Source organism: Lissotriton vulgaris, unplaced genomic scaffold, assembly GCF_964263255.1.
Source record: "Lissotriton vulgaris unplaced genomic scaffold, aLisVul1.2 SCAFFOLD_2237, whole genome shotgun sequence".
Classification (NCBI taxonomy): Eukaryota; Metazoa; Chordata; class Amphibia; order Caudata; family Salamandridae; genus Lissotriton; species Lissotriton vulgaris.
Window position 1 is genome coordinate 236,731 of NW_028247956.1, and position 23,403 is coordinate 260,133.

General features: G+C 43.4%; 1 protein-coding gene across 1 annotated transcript in view; it reads right to left on the reverse strand.

Annotated features, from left to right (window-relative positions):
* Nucleotides 1-16,818: 16,818 nt before the first annotated feature.
* The window catches only part of LOC147664966 (uncharacterized), a 46,703-nt gene continuing 40,118 nt past the window's right edge, over nt 16,819-23,403 (reverse strand). The window contains exon 2 of the mRNA XM_086949854.1: nt 16,819-17,036. Within this exon, the coding sequence (XP_086805980.1) occupies nt 16,819-17,036 (218 nt within the window). The remainder of the gene's footprint in view (nt 17,037-23,403) is intronic.

The following is a 23,403-nucleotide window of genomic DNA, read 5'->3' on the forward strand; positions in this document are numbered from 1 at the left end:
CCCTGGGGTCCGAGGGTTTCATTATCTCACTGGCCAGTATCACATATGCAGGCCCTAGGCAGATGTTAATTCACCATTTGTATCATGAGTTGACGAGGCCTTTTCCTTTCTAATAACTCAAATTGTATTCTCAGCAGGTAGTGTATATATACATTTGTGAGTGATGCAGGTGTGGTGTTCAAGGTGAAAGTGATATGATAGATCAATCTGATCCACATATACACAAAAACAGGGCTGAACATTACTTTTTACAATACAAGTTAAGCATAGCTGATTCTTAGAAGACATAGTTCATGTGAAACAGTCCCTGTATAGTCGATGTTTCAACCATTCTAGTTAATCAGTTAATTATCATGGTCTCATCAGTACATTAGCTTGCCATCTCTCACGTATGAACTGAAAAGGGGTTTTTTAGGATTCGGAATCCAAGGGCGCACTGCCTAGGTTAATACGTTACAATGTGTACAGATAAATACTTGTTGTTGTGTAGTGCGTGAAGAGCAGACGGCGAACACCCTTAACCGTCCAATAAGTCAAAAGACATAACAAACATACAAAGCTATGCTCTCGCAACTACAAGTGTGGTAACAAAACAGGGTGCAATGACCAAAAAGGAATTGAAGCACAGAAGCAGAATCTTTGGTGTATATTTTTCTTTGTCACAGCAAGTTGTAGGTTTATTTTCTCCAGACTTTGAGAAATGTTACATTCGCCGACACGTGTTTCGTCGTGTGCGGTTGAGTCAACACGACTCTTCAGGGCTGGTGATACAAAAATAATGTAAGCATGTTTTAATTAGCGTCATATCAGGTGACAAACTGCATATGGTGACAGAAGTGCATCCAACATGCAGTAGTGACGTGCGTGTTCATTCGCACAAAGTGAGTGTGACTGTTGAGGTCATAAATAGATTATAGGGTGGTGATTGCTGTGCTAGTGTGCACGTTGTGATGGAAAGTGATATTGTGAGGATGTGTCTGGTCGTTGTTAGCTCGCACACAGTGGTCCTGTGTTTCAAGGGTTTGAGAGGTGGTTTGGCTTTAACCAGAAAGTGTCTAAAACGAGTGTCTGGTGAGCACATTTGTGATAGAGGCAAGCCAGGGCATCTATGTGACATGGCAACGTGAAAGAATTGAGGTGCCTATTGTGGGTTAAGATCCAGAAGAAACTCTCCATGCGTTTGTAAGTTTATACTATGTAATAGGTTCTAATACCTTGGTCTTCAATACCAAAGTATGGTTTGAAGTGAGTCTGGACCTCGTCGTTTGTGTTCTGCGTGAGTACCGTGGGGAAAAAAAAAGGAAAGAGAAGAAACTCAAAAGGAGGCATCAAAAAAGGGAAAAATGGCAATGGACTCTACTGTCCACGGTCAGGTTTACTGGGCATTAAAGATCCTTATCTTACCGATATATTGTAGGTTAGAATTGGAGATATCAATGCTCTGGAAGCATTTAAACAGTGAGGTCTACCGTGTGGTAAGAGTTATTCTGTTGATTATAATCCCGCCTCACTGGTCGGTGAAGAGTCCCGAGTGTAGAGGCTCTATAAGAATAGGGAAATTTCAAAGTTTCAAGCGTCAATGCGAGTTATTAAACCAAAAAGTTATATCTGGCTTTATCAATACTAGTTCTGTAGCCCAGTCCTAGATTAAAAACATCTTCTAATGTAGTGTAGTTCCTATATTCCTATTAGGCTCTGCGTATTGGAATAATATATCCTATAGATGTGACATAGGACTTAGGTCGACTAGGTCTCTATCGAATATATTAAACTTAATAGTGAGTGCCAGCTAGCTCAGAGGTCACTAGAAACTTTCTCGAATAAACAAGAATGTATTAGTTTCTGACAACCACATAAACATAACAACTTTGTTTTCCAAGAATAAGAAATGTATCTCCAGAGTCGCCGAAACAATAGATAGATATTTCACTTAGTCAATCGTGCATGCTTAGTTTCACCAGAGGTGCAGAGAAATAGAGAAACAGGCGTTTTCAATAAAATTATTTATTGAACAGTCTTCTTTCTCATGCAGAAGAAATTAACTGCTGCAATCGTAATACTGGTTGCAAAGTACAATGCGTACAGTAAGAAGAGTTATAAAATAATACTGTAAAAGCATGGTATGGTTTCTAAGCCCAAAAATACATACATAAATAAATAAATACTAAAAGTACTCAACTGGTGCTTCTAAAATACGCCTACCCCGATGTACCTAATCTAAGTTAAGTACGAGGAAAGTGTGGTGTATCATAGGTTTAGTATTCTTTGCCAAGAATCTATCCAAGATTTCTCTTACGGTCTAATCAGCTCCGTACCTTGTTTTAGAATGAAGGAGGTCTGGTATCTCTCTGTCCCGGGACTTGATTTCCCAACACCCCGTAAGGAGAGCTTGAAAACACTGGAGCTGGATTTCTCGGCTTGAGAAAAGACAGCGTCTCTCTCAGTGCGTCTGCTGGAGGGTCAGCTTCCTTCGGCACTTGCTGTAGCGAGCTGCGTCGGGCTTAATCAAAAAAATCTTGCAAGATAACTTATGCTGCCCACATGCAACCTCTGGAGAAATATCAGGGTTTGAAAGAATCAACTATTGCCACAAAATCTGTAATTTATGTATCGGAAAGTTACAATACTCTCAAGGTCTCTACTTGACTCAGAAATGTTAGTGCTTGAAAAAAATCAACAAATTGCCACACAATTCACAATATGAATGTATTAAATGTTTTCAATCCCAAAGGTTTCCACTCACCATTGTTTGTTAACATATGTTTTGTACACTTGTTAACATTATTAAATACTAGCAGCCCGTCCCGACCTTGTCCGGGAGCTTTCAGGCTTCCCCCTACCCCCGCCTGCCCCGACATTGCCCAGCAGCCCGTGCCCCCGCCAGGCCCGTCCTCCGCCTGCCCCGACCCTCGTGTGGCCTGAGTCAATCCCCGTCCCCCCGCCTTCCCCGACCCCCGCCTGCCCCGACATTGCCTTTTGGCCATTCCCTGCCTGGCCCGACACCCGCCTGCTTACCTTTTCCGGCGCTCCTGAATTCACAGCTCCTCGCTGCTCTGCTCCTCACCGCTTGTCCGCCGCCGCTCCTCCCCCGCACCATGTCCGCCTCTTCGTGCTGCTCTTCACGTGACCGCTCCTCCCTCGCGCCATGGCCGGAGCTTCTCTGACGCCGCTCTGACACCGCTCCTCGACGTGAGCACGCGCGTCGCGGCCGGCGCTACTTTGGGGGGGACTACTTTTTTTTAAATATTATTTTTTAAATAAGGTTTATTTTTAAACTTTATATAGCCTATAACCATCTACACACCCTGACGATTTCTACGGTGTATCGGGTGTGTAGATTGGCGCAGTTGTTCCGGAGTTTACCCGCCTCAAAGCCTGAAACTTTCTCCTTTATTATAGTAGTATAGATAGAATTTTCATCATAAGATACAACAGCAGTAAAACGTAACAAACAAATTACGTTTGATAACCCTCTTTCTCGTGGATACTCCTTTACCTGCAGATTCTTCACCTGGTGAATATTCCCCAGGAGCCAGACTGAATCCTGAAAGTTGAGAGCAGTATTGCTGCACCTTCGTAGATGACTTTGTGCAGTTCAGTGTCAACATCATTCTGCTCCAGAAGTGACGATCGGAGCCGCATATAAGCAGTACCCATGAGAATAAGCCCTGGGGTCCGAGGGTTTCATTATCTCACTGGCCAGTATCACATATGCAGGCCCTAGGCAGATGTTAATTCACCATTTGTATCATGAGTTGACGAGGCCTTTCCCTTTCTAATAACTCAAATTGTATTCTCAGCAGGTAGTGTATATATACATTTGTGAGTGATGCAGGTGTGGTGTTCAAGGTGAAAGTGATATGATAGATCAATCTGATCCACATATACACAGAAACAGGGCTGAACATTACTTTTTACAATACAAGTTAAGCATAGCTGATTCTTAGAAGACATAGTTCATGTGAAACAGTCCCTGTATAGTCGATGTTTCAACCATTCTAGTTAATCAGTTAATTATCATGGTCTCATCAGTACATTAGCTTGCCATCTCTCACGTATGAACTGAAAAGGGGTTTTTTAGGATTCGGAATCCAAGGGCGCACTGCCTAGGTTAATACGTTACAATGTGTACAGATAAATACTTGTTGTTGTGTAGTGCGTGAAGAGCAGACGGCGAACACCCTTAACCGTCCAATAAGTCAAAAGACATAACAAACATACAAAGCTATGCTCTCGCAACTACAAGTGTGGTAACAAAACAGGGTGCAATGACCAAAAAGGAATTGAAGCACAGAAGCAGAATCTTTGGTGTATATTTTTCTTTGTCACAGCAAGTTGTAGGTTTATTTTCTCCAGACTTTGAGAAATGTTACATTCGCCGACACGTGTTTCGTCGTGTGCGGTTGAGTCAACACGACTCTTCAGGGCTGGTGATACAAAAATAATGTAAGCATGTTTTAATTAGCGTCATATCAGGTGACAAACTGCATATGGTGACAGAAGTGCATCCAACATGCAGTAGTGACGTGCGTGTTCATTCGCACAAAGTGAGTGTGACTGTTGAGGTCATAAATAGATTATAGGGTGGTGATTGCTGTGCTAGTGTGCACGTTGTGATGGACAGTGATATCGTGAGGATGTGTCTGGTCGTTGTTAGCTCGCATACAGTGGTCCTGTGTTTCAAGGGTTTGAGAGGTGGTTCGGCTTTAACCAGAAAGTGTCTAAAACGAGTGTCTGGTGAGCACATTTGTGATAGAGGCAAGCCAGGGCGTCTATGTGACATGGCAACGTGAAAGAATTGAGGTGCCTATTGTGGGTTAAGATCCAGAAGAAACTCTCCATGCGTTTGTAAGTTTATACTATGTAATAGGTTCTAATACCTTGGTCTTCAATACCAAAGTATGGTTTGAAGTGAGTCTGGACCTCGTCGTTTGTGTTCTGCGTGAGTACCGTGGGGAAAAAAAAAGGAAAGAGAAGAAACTCAAAAGGAGGCATCAAAAAAGGGAAAAATGGCAATGGACTCTACTGTCCACGGTCAGGTTTACTGGGCATTAAAGATCCTTATCTTACCGATATATTGTAGGTTAGAATTGGAGATATCAATGCTCTGGAAGCATTTAAACAGTGAGGTCTACCGTGTGGTAAGAGTTATTCTGTTGATTATAATCCCGCCTCACTGGTCGGTGAAGAGTCCCGAGTGTAGAGGCTCTATAAGAATAGGGAAATTTCAAAGTTTCAAGCGTCAATGCGAGTTATTAAACCAAAAAGTTATATCTGGCTTTATCAATACTAGTTCTGTAGCCCAGTCCTAGATTAAAAACACGGGGAAATACCTGAGTATGTCTTCATCTCAGGCGGAAGCCGGGAGGGGATTCTTCGGAAGTGCTTCCCGAAAGGAAACGGGTGCGTCTCCTCTTCGGCGGTATACTGGGAAAATAAGAGCAATTCTAATTAGACTCTTATCTCCGTCGGATATTTATGCGCCCGGAGCTCTAGGCATCAGACGTACCAGCGGGCATCAGTTCAGAATTTGGCGGGGGAGGCGAGTGCACTTACCCGTGGTAGGCAATCCCTCCTCTTGTGTTTCCCGGCGGTCGTCTCTCGTGTACGAACACGTGACCCCGGGCGAGGTGGGATTAAATGGTTTTAGTAGACATAGAAGATGTCCTCATTCTCATTGCGTACCTCTGGGCGCCATTGTTAAGAGGGGATATCCGGATAAATAATTATCCCATTCTGTCAATTAGATTCGTTTTGGTACCAAAGTGAAGTAATTTGCTATCAGTGTTGTGAGTTGGAGCTGATGTCTGACATCATACTGTATATAAGTTAGAGGAATTATAGTATTTAGACATGGAGTTTAGAATCTCTTCACTTGACTATTTGGAAATATTCAAAATATCGCGGTGTCGTGTATTGGCTGTTTGGATATCGATAGTTTCAAGCTTGATCAGTAGTATCTAGAGATGTGCGCGATAGTGACAGTGCACATGCAAGAAACAATATGTCTAGCCAGAAAATATGTGACGTGATACAGGGTAACGGCAGTGATCCTGATGCCACGGTTAGCCCAGGAGTCTGAGTGTGACATTATCTCCACTTCATCTTACGTTTTTCATAATGCAGAAGGTTAAAAACACACTCATGACATGTTATGAGAATTCATTGTATAACAAAACATACATTGTGGCGAAATCTGGGTGGATCACAATAGTACATTTCAGGTATTCATGTCGTACAATACAGAAGTCAGTCATAACATTCAGCTCCGAGGGGTTATAGGCCACTTTCAAGATGTTATATTTCCTAGTAATAAGTTTATGGTTTACTGTTGTTTACCAGGACATTAGTGTGTGCATGTGGTGAATCCCCCCGGTGATTCTTTAATCACCTAAGAAATATTGAAGCTCAGAATCGTAGTTCAGCCCATGTTCTACGCTTTGTAAGCGCATTATCCATGTGGCCTCCCTACGTCTGAGTGTCAATTCACGGTTGCCCCCTCTAATGTTGAGGGGAATCAAATCAATCCCAAAGACACGTACTTTGATATCGTCCTCCTGAGGTTGGCATTCTGCAATGTGAAGGGCTACCGGGTATCTAGGGTCTCTCTTCTGTATGGCTCTCATGTGTTCAGAGATCCTCTCTTTGAGAGCCCTGATAGTACTTCCTACATAGATCTTGCCACATTGGCATTCGATTACATACACTACAAACTTGCTGAGGCAAGTGATGTTGTGTTTGATCAGATAGATCTTGCCATCTGGGCCTTTGAAGCTCGTGGTGCCATGTTTCCCCCACATACACATTGAACAGAAACCACATTTATAGAATCCAAGGCTACGTGTGGATAGCCAGTCACGTGCTGTGGTGTTAGGGGGAACTGTGGGACTCAGTTTATTTTTCAGAGTAAAGCCCTTCCTATATGTGATGGATGGTCTGCTTGGGAGAAATTCTTTGAGTGTGGGGTCATCAGTTAGGAGTTTCCAGTGTCTGTTTATACTCTTTTTGGTAACGTAGTTAAGGGCATTGAATTCAGTTATAAGTCTGATGGGTTGTTCAGAGGACTCCATCTCTGTGCGTGTCTTTAGACAATCGGGTCTCGGGATGGTCCTAGTTTTCAATTCTGCTTTCTTGAGGGATGTCTTGGAATACCCTCTTTTGTGGAATCTGTCTTTCATATTGGCAATACAGTTATCAAATTCACCGGCTTCACTACAGTTACGTTTGGCTCTTAGGAATTCTCCATATGGGATGGAACGTAACTGATGTTCAGGATGAAAGCTAGAGGCATGTAGTACAGTGTTACAAGAAGTGGGTTTCCTAAACAGTTTCGAGTGTAGCTGATTGTTCTTCACATAAAATTCTAGGTGATTGTTCTTCACATAAAATTCTAGGTCTAGGAATTCAATGTTGGTCAGGCTATGTCGCATAGTAAACTTAATTTCCCATGTGTTGGTGTTGAGATGTTCGAAAAAAGAGAGAAGAAGTTCCTCAGATCCTGACCATAAGAGAAAACAGTCATCAATATATCGACCCCAAAAGGCTATGTAGTCGATATATTGTGAGCCTTTGGTGCCCCAGATAAGATCAGCCTCCAAAGCCCCCATGAAGAGATTTGCGAAGGAGGGTGAAAATTTGGAGCCCATGACTCCTTTTTTCTGCCGGTACCATTTCCGATCAAAAATAAAGAAATTATTCTCAAGAATAGTCTTCATCATGTGTATCAACATGTTGGTATGTGCCCATAGTGAAGCTGGTCTGTTGGATAGAAGTTTAGTGATAGCTGCAATTCCTAGTTCTAGATTGATGCTGGTATAAAGAGACACCACATCCATGGTTACTAATATGGTGTCTTTCTGCCAGTCTATGTCTGCCATGATGTTCAGTATATGTTTAGTATCTTGTATGTAGGATGGAAGGTTTCTCACTAAAGGTCCCAAGAAAAGATCCACATATTCTGCGATTCTTTTGGTGGGACCCCCAATTCCCGATACTATTGGTCTGCCAGGTGGGAACGGTAGATCTTTGTGGACTTTGGGTAAGGTATACAGCCATGGGTACGTGGGTCTGTAGACTTTGAGATATAGATATTCATTGTCATCTAGAAGACCCGATTGTTTCCAGTGTAGTAATAGTCCATTAAGTAGTAGTGTTAATGGACCCATGGGGTTATGATTAAGTAACTCATAACATGAGTCGTCACTCAATTGGCCTAGGATCTCATTGTTGTAGTCAATCAGATCCATGACCACCACATTGCCCCCTTTGTCAGCCTCTCTGATGATGATGTTGGGGTTCTCGCTAAGAGTAGAAAGTGCTGATCGTTCTCCTTTGGTCAGGTTGTCCCTGTATTTGAACTTAGTGTTCAGGTTTCTAATGTTGGTTCTATTAAGATCCTCAAGAAAGTGTCTGTGAAAGTTATCAACAGTGTTACCCCCTGATAGTGTGGGTATCCGTTTAGATTTGCTTTTCAGGCCACTCGCCATGCTGTAATCAGTTTCCACATCAAGTTCCTCAAGTAGTTGTTCCATTTCTAGTGGACTGTCTTCCCTGTCTGTCAAAGAAAGAAGCAAGTGTGTGGTTTGTACATCTTTAATGGTCAAAGGTACATCGTCAAATACATTCGGAATATGTCTAGGCTGTCTCTGTGTTTGTAGTGATCCAGCAAAATGTTTCTTAAGTTTAAGCTTCCGTATAAACTTGAAAAGGTCAATTTTAGTTTGACATAAGTCGCCAGTAGCATAAGGATTGAAGTTTAAGCCTTTGCTAAGTAAGGAGATCATTTCAGGTGTTAATGGAAATGAGGAGAGATTGATGACTTGTACATTGTCTACTGATGCGGTTAGTTCCTCTGAGTCCCTGACCTCAGTTTCCTGCGATATTCCTCGCTTGTTCCCGCGTTTGCCCCTATGGGGTTTGGGTCTACAGCGACCTTTGGTGGCTGGGTTCTGTTGCCCTTCCTCACCCGTTCCATTTCTAAAAAAAAAGGTTGAACTATTCTGTTCCGCATTAGCTAAGATCTCGTTTTCAATGTCACTGAGTCCTGTAGAACTCAGAGAAGTAGTGCTAGAGTGCGCGGAATTGGCAGTGATGGGTCCACCAGTTTGAGAGCCAGCCTTAGGTTTAGTAATCAGGGAATCATATTTGCGATCAAAGGTGTAGACTCTGCCATTCTTATAATCTGTCTCATCCCTCTTGATTTGACGTGCCTTTCTGTTTTTGATCTCTGTTTGGTGTTTAAGCAGAATTTCATCCAGTAGGGTGTAATTCTTTACAGTGGCCTCAGGTTTGTTCAGGTCTTTAATTTCTTGTTCAATAGTGGAGATCTCTGTCTGTAGTTTGGCGGTTTTGCGGTCAGCACTTTCAATGAGGATGTCCATCAGTGTGATGGAATTCTGATTAAGTGAGTCTTCCCATTTGACCATGAGATCACGGTCTAGACCATCATAGGTCGGGAAGATGTGGGACCGTAAACCCCTAGGAACTATTTTCAGTTTCAGATAGTGTTTAAGGGTTGCTCCATCACACCAACGAGAGTTCTCTTGTTTTTTGAGTTTTTCTAATTTCAGGAATTTGTCTCTCAAACCCTCTATGCGTGCAGGACCTGCTGCGGCCGATGCCTGGTGTGTTGGCATGCCTTTGGCTAGGTTTTCAAAAAGATCTGCTGCTGCTTTGTCTCTGTCCATGATGTGACGGACAAATATGAGCTATATTTGCAATCTGGTGTTGAGGTGAGTAACGTGGAGGCACCCAATCCGATACAAAGAGATATGAACTGAAAAGGGTTTTTTTAGGATTCGGAATCCAAGGGCGCACTGCCTAGGTTAATACGTTACAATGTGTACAGATAAATACTTGTTGTTGTGTAGTGCGTGAAGAGCAGACGGCGAACACCCTTAACCGTCCAATAAGTCAAAAGACATAACAAACATACAAAGCTATGCTCTCGCAACTACAAGTGTGGTAACAAAACAGGGTGCAATGACCAAAAAGGAATTGAAGCACAGAAGCAGAATCTTTGGTGTATATTTTTCTTTGTCACAGCAAGTTGTAGGTTTATTTTCTCCAGACTTTGAGAAAAGTGCATCCAACATGCCATGTCACATAGACGCCCTGGCTTGCCTCTATCACAAATGTGCTCACCAGACACTCGTTTTAGACACTTTCTGGTTAAAGCCGAACCACCTCTCAAACCCTTGAAACACAGGACCACTGTGTGCGAGCTAACAACGACCAGACACATCCTCACGATATCACTTTCCATCACAACGTGCACACTAGCACAGCAATCACCACCCTATAATCTATTTATGACCTCAACAGTCACACTCACTTTGTGCGAATGAACACGCACGTCACTACTGCATGTTGGATGCACTTCTGTCACCATATGCAGTTTGTCACCTGATATGACGCTAATTAAAACATGCTTACGTTATTTTTGTATCACCAGCCCTGAAGAGTCGTGTTGACTCAACCGCACACGACGAAACACGTGTCGGCGAATGTAACATTTCTCAAAGTCTGGAGAAAATAAACCTACAACTTGCTGTGACAAAGAAAAATATACACCAAAGATTCTGCTTCTGTGCTTCAATTCCTTTTTGGTCATTGCACCCTGTTATGTTACCACACTTGTAGTTGCGAGAGCATAGCTTTGTATGTTTGTTATGTCTTTTGACTTATTGGACGGTTAAGGGTGTTCGCCGTCTGCTCTTCACGCACTACACAACAACAAGTATTTATCTGTACACATTGTAACGTATTAACCTAGGCAGTGCGCCCTTGGATTCCGAATCCTAAAAAAAACCTTTTCAGTTCATATCTCTTTGTATCGGATTGGGTGCCTCCACGTTACTCACCTCAACACCAGATTGCAAATATAGCTCATATTTGTCCGTCACATCATGGACAGAGACAAAGCAGCAGCAGATCTTTTTGAAAACCTAGCCAAAGGCATGCCAACACACCAGGCATCGGCCGCAGCAGGTCCTGCACGCATAGAGGGTTTGAGAGACAAATTCCTGAAATTAGAAAAACTCAAAAAACAAGAGAACTCTCGTTGGAGGGATGGAGCAACCCTTAAACACTATCTGAAACTGAAAATAGTTCCTAGGGGTTTACGGTCCCACATCTTCCCGACCTATGATGATCTAGACCGTGATCTCATGGTCAAATGGGAAGAATCACTTAATCAGAATTCCATCACACTGATGGACATCCTCATTGAAAGTGCTGACCGCAAAACCGCCAAACTACAGACAGAGATCTCCACTATTGAACAAGAAATTAAAGACCTGAACAAACCTGAGGCCACTGTAAAGAATTACACCCTACTGGATGAAATTCTGCTTAAACACCAAACAGAGATCAAAAACAGAAAGGCACGTCAAATCAAGAGGGATGAGACAGATTATAAGAATGGCAGAGTCTACACCTTTGATCGCAAATATGATTCCCTGATTACTAAACCTAAGGCTGGCTCTCAAACTGGTAGACCCACCACTGCCAATTCCGCGCACTCTAGCACTACTTCTCTGAGTTCTACAGGACTCAGTGACATTGAAAACGAGATCTTAGCTAATGCGGAACAGAATAGTTCAACCTTTTTTTTTAGAAATGGAACGGGTGAGGAAGGGCAACAGAACCCAGCCACCAAAGGTCGCTGTAGACCCAAACCCCATAGGGGCAAACGAGGGAACAAGCAAGGAATATCGCAGGAAACTGAGGTCAGGGACTCAGAGGAACTAACCGCATCAGTAGACAATGTACAAGTCATCAATCTCTCCTCATTTCCATTAACACCTGAAATGATCTCCTTACTTAGCAAAGGCTTAAACTTCAATCCTTATGCTACTGGCGACTTATGTCAAACTAAAATTGACCTTTTCAAGTTTATACGGAAGCTTAAACTTAAGCAACATTTTGCTGGATCACTACAAACACAGAGACAGCCTAGACATATTCCGAATGTATTTGACGATGTACCTTTGACCATTAAAGATGTACAAACCACACACTTGCTTCTTTCTTTGACAGACAGGGAAGACAGTCCACTAGAAATGGAACAACTACTTGAGGAACTTGATGTGGAAACTGATTACAGCATGGCGAGTGGCCTGAAAAGCAAATCTAAATGGATACCCACACTATCAGGGGGTAACACTGTTGATAACTTTCACAGACACGTTCTTGAGGATCTTAATAGAACCAACATTAGAAACCTGAACACTAAGTTCAAATACAGGGACAACCTGACCAAAGGAGAACGATCAGCACTTTCTACTCTTAGCGAGAACCCCAACATCATCATCAGAGAGGCTGACAAAGGGGGCAATGTGGTGGTCATGGATCTGATTGACTACAACAATGAGATCCTAGGCCAATTGAGTGACGACTCATGTTATGAGTTACTTAATCATAACCCCATGGGTCCATTAACACTACTACTTAATGGACTATTACTACACTGGAAACAATCGGGTCTTCTAGATGACAATGAATATCTATATCTCAAAGTCTACAGACCCACGTACCCATGGCTGTATACCTTACCCAAAGTCCACAAAGATCTACCGTTCCCACCTGGCAGACCAATAGTATCGTGAATTGGGGGTCCCACCGAAAGAATCGCAGAATATGTGGATCTTTTCTTGGGACCTTTAGTGAGAAACCTTCCATCCTACATACAAGATACTAAACATATACTGAACATCATGGCAGACATAGACTGGCAGAAAGACACCATATTAGTAACCATGGATGTGGTGTCTCTTTATACCAGCATCAATCTAGAACTAGGAATTGCAGCTATCACTAAACTTCTATCCAACAGACCAGCTTCACTATGGGCACATACCAACATGTTGATACACATGATGAAGACTATTCTTGAGAATAATTTCTTTATTTTTGATCGGAAATGGTACCGGCAGAAAAAAGGAGTAGCCATGGGCTCCAAATTTTCACCCTCCTTCGCAAATCTCTTCATGGGGGCTTTGGAGGCTGATCTTATCTGGGGCACCAGAGGCTCACAATATATCGACTACATAGTCTTTTGGGGTCGATATATTGATGACTGTTTTCTCTTATGGTCAGGATCTGAGGAACTTCTTCTCTCTTTTTTCGAACATCTCAACACCAACACATGGGAAATTAAGTTTACTATGCGACATAGCCTGACCAACATTGAATTCCTAGACCTAGAATTTTAGGTGAAGAACAATCAGCTACACTCGAAACTGTTTAGGAAACCCACTTCTTGTAACGCTGTACTACATGCCTCTAGCTTTCATCCTGAACATCAGTTACGTTCCATCCCATATGGAGAATTCCTAAGAGCCAAACGTAACTGTAGTGAAGCCGGTGAATTTGATAACTGTATTGCCAATATGAAAGACAGATTCCACAAAAGAGGGTATTCCAAGACATCCCTCAAGAAAGCAGAATTGAAAACTAGGACCATCCCGAGACCCGATTGTCTAAAGACACGCACAGAGATGGAGTCCTCTGAACAACCCATCAGACTTATAACTGAATTCAATGCCCTTAACTACGTTACCAAAAAGAGTATAAACAGACACTGGAAACTCCTAACTGATGACCCCACACTCAAAGAATTTCTCCCAAGCAGACCATCCATCACATATAGGAAGGGCTTTACTCTGAAAAATAAACTGAGTCCCACAGTTCCCCCTAACACCACAGCACGTGACTGGCTATCCACACGTAGCCTTGGATTCTATAAATGTGGTTTCTGTTCAATGTGTATGTGGGGGAAACATGGCACCACGAGCTTCAAAGGCCCAGATGGCAAGATCTATCTGATCAAACACAACATCACTTGCCTCAGCAAGTTTGTAGTGTATGTAATCGAATGCCAATGTGGCAAGATCTATGTAGGAAGTACTATCAGGGCTCTCAAAGAGAGGATCTCTGAACACATGAGAGCCATACAGAAGAGAGACCCTAGATACCCGGTAACCCTTCACATTGCAGAATGCCAACCTCAGGAGGACGATATCAAAGTACGTGTCTTTAGGATTGATTTGATTCCCCTCAACATTAGAGGGGGCAACCGTGAATTGACACTCAGACGTAGGGAGGCCACATGGATAATGCGCTTACAAAGCGTAGAACATGGGCTGAACTACGATTCTGAGCTTCAATATTTCTTAGGTGATTAAAGAATCACCGGGGGGATTCACCACATGCACACACTAATGTCCTGGTAAACAACAGTAAACCATAAACTTATTACTAGGAAATATAACATCTTGAAAGTGGCCTATAACCCCTCGGAGCTGAATGTTATGACTGACTTCTGTATTGTACGACATGAATACCTGAAATGTACTATTGTGATCCACCCAGATTTCGCCACAATGTATGTTTTGTTATACAATGAATTCTCATAACATGTCATGAGTGTGTTTTTAACCTTCTGCATTATGAAAAACGTAAGATGAAGTGGAGATAATGTCACACTCAGACTCCTGGGCTAACCGTGGCATCAGGATCACCGCCGTTACCCTGTATCACGTCACATATTTTCTGGCTAGACACTATAGTTTCTTGCATGTGCACTGTCACTATCGCGCACATCTCTAGATACTACTGATCAAGCTTGAAACTATCGATATCCAAACAGCCAATACACGACACCGCGATATTTTGAATATTTCCAAATAGTCAAGTGAAGAGATTCTAAACTCCATGTCTAAATACTATAATTCCTCTAACTTATATACAGTATGATGTCAGACATCAGCTCCAACTCACAACACTGATAGCAAATTACTTCACTTTGGTACCAAAACGAATCTAATTGACAGAATGGGATAATTATTTATCCGGATATCCCCTCTTAACAATGGCGCCCAGAGGTACGCAATGAGAATGAGGACATCTTCTATGTCTACTAAAACCATTTAATCCCACCTCGCCCGGGGTCACGTGTTCGTACACAAGAGACGACAGCCGGGAAACACAAGAGGAGGGATTGCCTACCACGGGTAAGTGCACTTGCCTCCCCCGCCTAATTCTGAACTGATGCCCGCTGGTACGTCTGATGCCTAGAGCTCCGGGCGCATAAATATCCGACGGAGATAAGAGTCTAATTAGAATTGCTCTTATTTTCCCAGTGTACCGCCGAAGAGGAGACGCACCCGTTTCCTTTCGGGAAGCACTTCCGAAGAATCCCCTCCCGGCTTCCGCCTGAGATGAAGACATACTCAGGTATTTCCCCGTGTTTTTAATCTAGGACTGGGCTACAGAACTAGTATTGATAAAGCCAGATATAACTTTTTGGTTTAATAACTCGCATTGACGCTTGAAACTTTGAAATTTCCCTATTCTTATAGAGCCTCTACACTCGGGACTCTTCACCGACCAGTGAGGCGGGATTATAATCAAGAGAATAACTCTTACCACACGGTAGACCTCACTGTTTAAATGCTTCCAGAGCATTGATATCTCCAATTCTAACCTACAATATATCGGTAAGATAAGGATCTTTAATGCCCAGTAAACCTGACCGTGGACAGTAGAGTCCATTGCCATTTTTCCCTTTTTTGATGCCTCCTTTTGAGTTTCTTCTCTTTCCTTTTTTTTCCCCACGGTACTCACGCAGAACACAAACGACGAGGTCCAGACTCACTTCAAACCATACTTTGGTATTGAAGACCAAGGTATTAGAACCTATTACATAGTATAAACCTACAAACGCATGGAGAGTTTCTTCTGGATCTTAACCCACAATAGGCACCTCAATTCTTTCACGTTGCCATGTCACATAGACGCCCTGGCTTGCCTCTATCACAAATGTGCTCACCAGACACTCGTTTTAGACACTTTCTGGTTAAAGCCGAACCACCTCTCAAACCCTTGAAACACAGGACCACTGTGTGCGAGCTAACAAAGACCAGACACATCCTCACGATATCACTTTCCATCACAACGTGCACACTAGCACAGCAATCACCACCCTATAATCTATTTATGACCTCAACAGTCACACTCACTTTGTGCGAATGAACACGCACGTCACTACTGCATGTTGGATGCACTTCTGTCACCATATGCAGTTTGTCACCTGATATGACGCTAATTAAAACATGCTTACGTTATTTTTGTATCACCAGCCCTGAAGAGTCGTGTTGACTCAACCGCACACGACGAAACACGTGTCGGCGAATGTAACATTTCTCAAAGTCTGGAGAAAATAAACCTACAACTTGCTGTGACAAAGAAAAATATACACCAAAGATTCTGCTTCTGTGCTTCAATTCCTTTTTGGTCATTGCACCCTGTTTTGTTACCACACTTGTAGTTGCGAGAGCATAGCTTTGTATCTCTCACGTATACTGCTCACACTGTATTCAATACTCGTCAGTACGGGATTTTCTGTATCACAGGCCAGCATTCCCAGGATGATGTCAAATTCAACGAAGCAGTTCCAGCGCCCCATTCGCTTGGCCAAACACCAGAAGCCATTGAATCTTCTGCTTGCTTTCAAACTAGTTTGAGTCTGATCCGTCCTGATGAGATCCTCGTAATTGGCTATGTTGTCCGGGAGAAGCTGCACCAGTCCTCCTCTGATGGTGTGCAGGAATGCCATGAGCACAAAGCGAAATGTTTGCAACTCCCAACAGATTGATGTGGAGTCAGGCTTCTGCCTGTGACGAGGGTCTTCTAATCTGCACCTCTCCTGTATGGCCTTCCCAACCCAGAAGTGATGCATTTGCCACCACTGTTAAATCTGGGTGGAGTAAGGAGAGGAGTCTGTCGCTGGCACAATCTCAGTTGCTGGACAAAATGTTAGATTCTTAATACAACAGGGTGTCTCTGTGTCAGGAAGGACACAATAAAGAGGTTTTGCGGCTGCGCCCGCTGTAGCAGCAGGTTACTCAGTGGAGTGTTTTCCCTAATGTCGTGGACATTGTCTTTGTGCGCCATGTCCATGAAAGAACTAGCATACCTGTTGGGTTTGCAGTGGGGTCTGACATTAGCAGAGTTGACAAACCCTACTGTATCCACTGAGGGGAGAACATTTTTGATGAAATTGCTTGGCGGAGGCAAACAGGTCCAAGAAATGTTCTGTGGCTCTGCTTTCTTTATATCTGTCTAGGGCTTAGTCCTCTTTCTTGTTTAAAAGACACAGCCATTGAACGGCAGGTCCATTAAAGATGCTTAGATGTCTTCAGAGAATCCTATATACCTATATCAGTTAATGCACTGAAGTGCCACACTCGTGTCTATCGCCTTACCCAAGCAGTCAACCATGTCCAAGCCACAACGAATTACAAACTTTGCAGCAACACATCCATCTTGAATTGCTTTTATTAGTGTCACCGGCAGAGTTTGGGCCAATGTAGGCCACAGGTCATGATTATATTGGGAAGCATAGTCATTCAGACCCTCTAGGATACGGTGATGTACTTAAAAAAATCTCTAAATTACCAGTTTTTTAACAAGCCTGCGCTTTCCACAAAAATCCCTGTGAATGCAACCTCCTGCTTGTATTGGTCAAGCGCTCAACAATGGGCCAATTAAAAAAGGAGAGGTCTCAGCAGCAGGCAGGTGAGGTGTTCTGTGTTTACTTACTCCTCACCTGCCTGCTGTTTTGTATTCTTTTGGAGGGCCGCAGTCACCACCACCTGCCGCTGGACTGATGGACCTTCCTGGCTGCACCCTGGACTCTTCTGTAGCTGGAGGGGAGATAACACTGCACGTTTGAAACCGGGGCACCGAAAAGATGTTTACTTAGGTTTTCCCAGCCTGATGCAGCAGTGCGCATCTGTATCCTGCAACTTGTCTTGAATTTTGAATTTGAATGCAGATTTGTAAAGCGCATAGCTACCCTGGGGCGTCCCAGCGCTGACAATCAACCTGAAGCTTTTCAGAGGGGGAAGTAATAGAGAGGAGTTATATAAATGTAAATGTAAATGTAGTTGAGCTTATATAGCGCACAGCTACCCGCAGTGGGTTTGAGGAAATATGAATTTTTATCGTCAATTGTGTCCCCTATCGTAGACCCCAACGGCTCCATGTATGTGCTACAAGTACATGTATGTTCCCTCCACTTCTAGCTATGAGGACGCAAATACATTTGCGTCCAACGTTAACATGTCCTCTTTCAGATCCACCATGAATGGGTCGAATATTCCGTTCCTAAGTATGCCTTGCCACCGTCTTTATGTGATGCACTTTTCACGTTTTTCAGCCCTGGCATACTAGGCCCTGATTTCTGCCATCGAGCCTTTTCCTGCCTTCTGCCTCTGGATGCTACAGCCTGGACCTGCATCCATAACCCTGAACTTTGTCTTACTCCCTGCGCGGCTAACGGTGCCTGGCTCGGCCTGTTTGCCTGCCAAAAACTGTATTCAGCCTTCAAGTTATCTGCTCCGCTCCTCGAAAATACATTCTTGTCTAGTAATTTTAGGTAAACATCCTTCCAGCTGCAGAGCAAAGGGCCCGGCCTCACTGTCTCTGTGCAAGTAATTCATAGCTCCTGTTACCATGGTAGGCCCATGCCCCCTCGCATCTCATGTAGACACGTAGACGCTTATACACGCACTAACAGTCAGTATAGAATAGCCTCTGCCCGAGAGACCTTTCCTTCCAGATAGTACAGTTCCTCAAACATAAGATATTAGATACGATTTGGGATTAGGTTGTTCTGACATCCCAGACTTCTGTCTCCTCATGTGAGGCTAAATGTCAAGTCCCCTGCACCCTCTAGTTCCACGTCAATCACACGTCATGCTGCTGCGCGCGCATCTCTGCCATATATTTCTGCTGACACTGCAGGATTCTCTTATGGATCCGCCTACTTGTGACACCATTATGTGACGTTTCTAGTATACGCCTTGTGCACGCCTACTGTTATGCCTTTTTCATTACGTATGTGTGTTCTTATCTCTCCTCTCAGCTGTTACGCCTTCTGAATCCATCACCACGAAAATGCATTGACTATATATATGTTAACCTGTCAATAAAGTATTGTCTATCCCTTCCCGAACCTTCGTGGTGACGGATTGCGATCTGCCTGGTTCGAACCAATTCCTTTTTAAGGAATAAAACCCCTTTTAAAACCTCAAATACCACAGATTCTGCCTCTTATTTTTTCTGAGTTATTCTTATTGAACTTTACCGCATAAATTAAGTATAGGTAATTTAAATTTACCACAGAATTGGCGCCCGAATAGGGACCCCTCCCCCACCCCACGCGCCGGAGGTGCGTTGCAGGCCCGGTCCCCTGCCACAGCCGGACGGACAACTACGCGTACCCACAGGATTTCCTGTACCTCCCTCAGGCCAACGGAGGTGACTGAGGCTGCGATCAACACCCAGACGAGGCGGTGAGGAGTGCAGAGGATCCCGACCAGAGCCTAGCTGAGAGAGCAAGATCCGAGGTATATAGAGGCCCACCAGGTTCCGAAGTTCCGAAGTAACTACGTCACGAGTCGAGTCCAGTCCGGTCCAGTCCAGTCCAGAGTTTCCGAGGCCTTCCGTTCCGTGCTTCCCGGTGAGTACCATTGCTGGGGACGCATCTAGACGTGCGCATTAAGTTGTGCCGGTCAAGACGGGTTTGGGTACACAGACCTGGTCTGCACCGTTTTAGCGGTGTATCTGTACTGTTTAGCAGTGCATCCAGTATTATGCAGTTAGCTAGTTTTATTCTAATTATTGTGGTTCGTTTTAAAATGTTTTAATGTATTTTTAATGTCGTGGTATGAGTGATTGTCCGATTTTTATTACTGTGTTTATTGTATTAATTGTGTTCAAGTCCGAGTAATAATCAAGTAGCCAGATTTTTAAGATGCCGTTATTCTCAAAATTAAGACAGATAAAAACCAGAAAAGGGATACTCGAGGAAGCTGTTCCCATTCCACCTAGGGACACTCCAGGGTACTTTATGTACCACAAACATGGCCTAGATGCCATATTATATCTTGATTTATGGGTGGACTACACCAAGGATTTAGCAGAGAATCAGAGATGGCCCGCTGCTGGGACATGGGATGCAGATTGCATCATGAGAGTAGAAGAAGCACTATGGAAAAAGAAAGCCAGACAGTCACAGAAAGATGCCATTGAATTATGGCGTAAAGAATCGCATAGACGCACAGAAAAAGCGCTCAGAAAAGAAGAGAAAAGTAGAGAGGATTCAGACAAAGCCCGAGAAAATGTATTAGTTGAGGAAGGTATCCGAGTAAAAACAGAACAAGTAGACAGACAACGAAACACTCTTATGAATGGTATGTATCCTCTTCTGGCCGAGGGTTTACCTAAGGCCACCCCGGAAGTACCAAAAGATCTGCCACCTCCATTGCTTCCGACTAAAATGCATCACAAGACCGCAAAGGACATTTTCCTTTCTTCCTATCTAGACGATGCCGCCCCCGAATATGTTAATGTTCCACCGCCACGCACACCACCTACCGGTGGCGCTCGACCCCGAGATAATATGCCCCCACCTCCGCAGCAACATACTCCTCCTCCCGTTCCAAACCTTCCGCCCGTACCTCCACTCCTTCCTGCACCTATTCTACCTACCTTACACCCAACAAATCCTTTTGGACCTGGCACCTCAGGAGGTGCGACAGGAGGTTTCCAAACGCCACCACAAGCACATCGATTGACTTATAGGGATTTAGCGCAACAACGTACACCCCAATCAGCGAATTACGACATACTCAAGGAGCCTCTTACAGACTGTAGATATGATCCAGTACCCGGTAAAGACGATAGAATGATGCTATCATCAGTACGACTAAGACGAGTTGCAAACTATTTAATGATACTACCAGAGATGATAGATCATCTAGACAAAATATACCACTTCATCCAAACAGGGGAAGGTCCCGAAAGTATTGGCAACGCCATGGCATATCAGAAAGTTGATACTCAAAAGATGATACTACGCTTTTTTATAAATTGCCTAATAAGAAACCAAGATAGGCCTGGTGCAGACCCGGCAGAAATGAAAGCACTTAACAAATGGGGTCAGAATATAGCAGACGGAAAACATGATAAACAGAGTAGTATAGAAAACATGTACCGAAGAATCCGGAAAGCAGTAGAACAAATACATGAAAGAAGACCGCCGGAAACAGAAATAGATTCAGACAAGATAGAATCCTCAGGCGATGAGGATCAACCAGAAATGACATCAGGAACATTGCAGTTACCAGCTAGGGAAATGATAGCTTATGTAGGTAAGGGAAGACCTTTTAATAATTCAATGCGTCCAGTACGTACAGAAAGTAAGAGAATTTTTCAAGCAGCCATGTCAAACCCGAAGACCCCTGAACACTTATTTCAGGCCACTGATAAAATACTTCAAGAACGAATGGGGTACCATGTACTCGATTCTATGGACGAACAAGAATTAGCCAGGTCAGCAGTACAATGGGCTGACAGTTCTGATAAATACAGTGATGACGCGTTAGCGCATACGTTTTTGAATCTTACACCAGACGAACAGCGTTTAGCTGGTATGTACATGATACAACACCTCCTTATATTATATAAAAGCCAACACTCTGATCCTGGTCCCCTGCCTGATATATTAATAGAACTACTCATGAATAAATGGAGGGGCCTAGGTACCGATCTAATTAAAATTATTCTAGAACATCGGCACAGATATAGTGCCTTCCTGTGTCCACAACCTAAGCCTGATTCAGCTCCCTCCATGGAGAGAAAAATGTATTACATAGACAGACAGAATCCCTTACGAGAAGTACCCCCAGTTAAAAATGATGATAACACCTTTAGACGCGTGTTTGTGTACACGCCCATTACTAAAATGGAGCTATTGGAAATGAAGAAATTAGTGCCCAGCCATGACAAGGATCCAGCAGGTTTTCACCGCGAAATAAAAGACATGTTACTCATGGGTGATTATACCTATCCTGACATTATGAAAATATTGAAAGTACTATTGCCTGCCGGTATTTACGAGAAACTCAAAGAAAAAGAATGGGAGGTGGGAGAACAAAAGATTGATTGGGCTGCCTTAGAAAACAAAGAAAGTACCCGAACTCCAGGCCTAGGGCTTGGGGACAAAGTTAAAGCATTACCAGGACTATTAGTACAAGTATTGCCACGTTTATTAACTACGAAAAAGGAAGACTGGGGTGCAATCTCAGCCTGCAAACAGAAACCCGATGAAGATACTAGTGATTTCTATTCCCGATTTGAAAAATGTTTCGGTATTAATAGTGGCTTGAAAGCAAGTAGCGATTCATATCCACATCTTTTTGTAACGAAATTAGTCGAGAATTCCCTGCCTCAGGTTAAGAACAGAGTATTGAAAGTTGAGAGCACTTGGCAAGCTAATACCCCTTCACAAATGTTACAAATGTTACAGTACCACCAGAACAGAGTTAGAGAAGAACAAGAACACGAACAAAGACGTATGAAAGACACGAAAATGAAAATGTTAGTTGCTCAGTCAGTTCCAGCTGACAGTCATAAGAAGGGTACGACACAGTTCAGTAATTCGACGGCTCCTGGTAAAGGGACATGTAACTATTGCAAACAGCCAGGTCATTATATAAACGATTGTGCCGTTTTGAAACACAATATCTCTACGGGTAAAACCAAGGAGAGACCGCGTCCACCTAGACAAGATCAGACCCAACAACAAGTACCCCAGAATATACAGAATATACAGCCTATGCAAGCTTCACAGCAGACCGTAGCAGTACCACAGCCACAGCCTATTGCCGCAACACAAAACACGACACAACAAATGTACCAGTATGCACAAAATGACTATCCCGATTATCAGCGATACACATGAAACAGCCTAGAGAGGGAGGTTGGCTTGCCTCTTATTGAGGTTCCTGTAGATCAAGAGGGTCCTTATGTACATAGTCAAGTATTAGGGAAAGACAGAAAGTTTCTAATTGATACAGGGGCAAGCAGAACAACTATAAGTCACGATGAGGTTCCAGGGGCACCCCTCTCAGGCTCACAGAATGTTTCCCTTGGATTTTCAGGAAAGCCTATTATTAACGAAGTATCGCAACCTCTTCCTCTTGCAGTTGGTCCATTGACACGAACTACAGATTTATTGCTTACAAAATCATGTCCAGAAAACTTGTTAGGTATAAAGACACTGAAAGCTCTAGGAGCTGTAATATGCTGTTCTCCGGAAGGAGTACGACTGTTTTTGCGAGACTTTAAAGGTCACTATATATTGAGGGACATGGATCACCGGTTACAGAATGTCCCTGCACATTTATGGGCACAAGGCCCCACTGATGTAGGTTGTATGCACATTACACCATATCGAGTCACACTCAAAGCAGGAGTGGTATCACCACGAATTCGACAATACAAGTTACCCCCAGATGCTGTAGTGGCTTTGCTGCAAATCATTGATGAGCT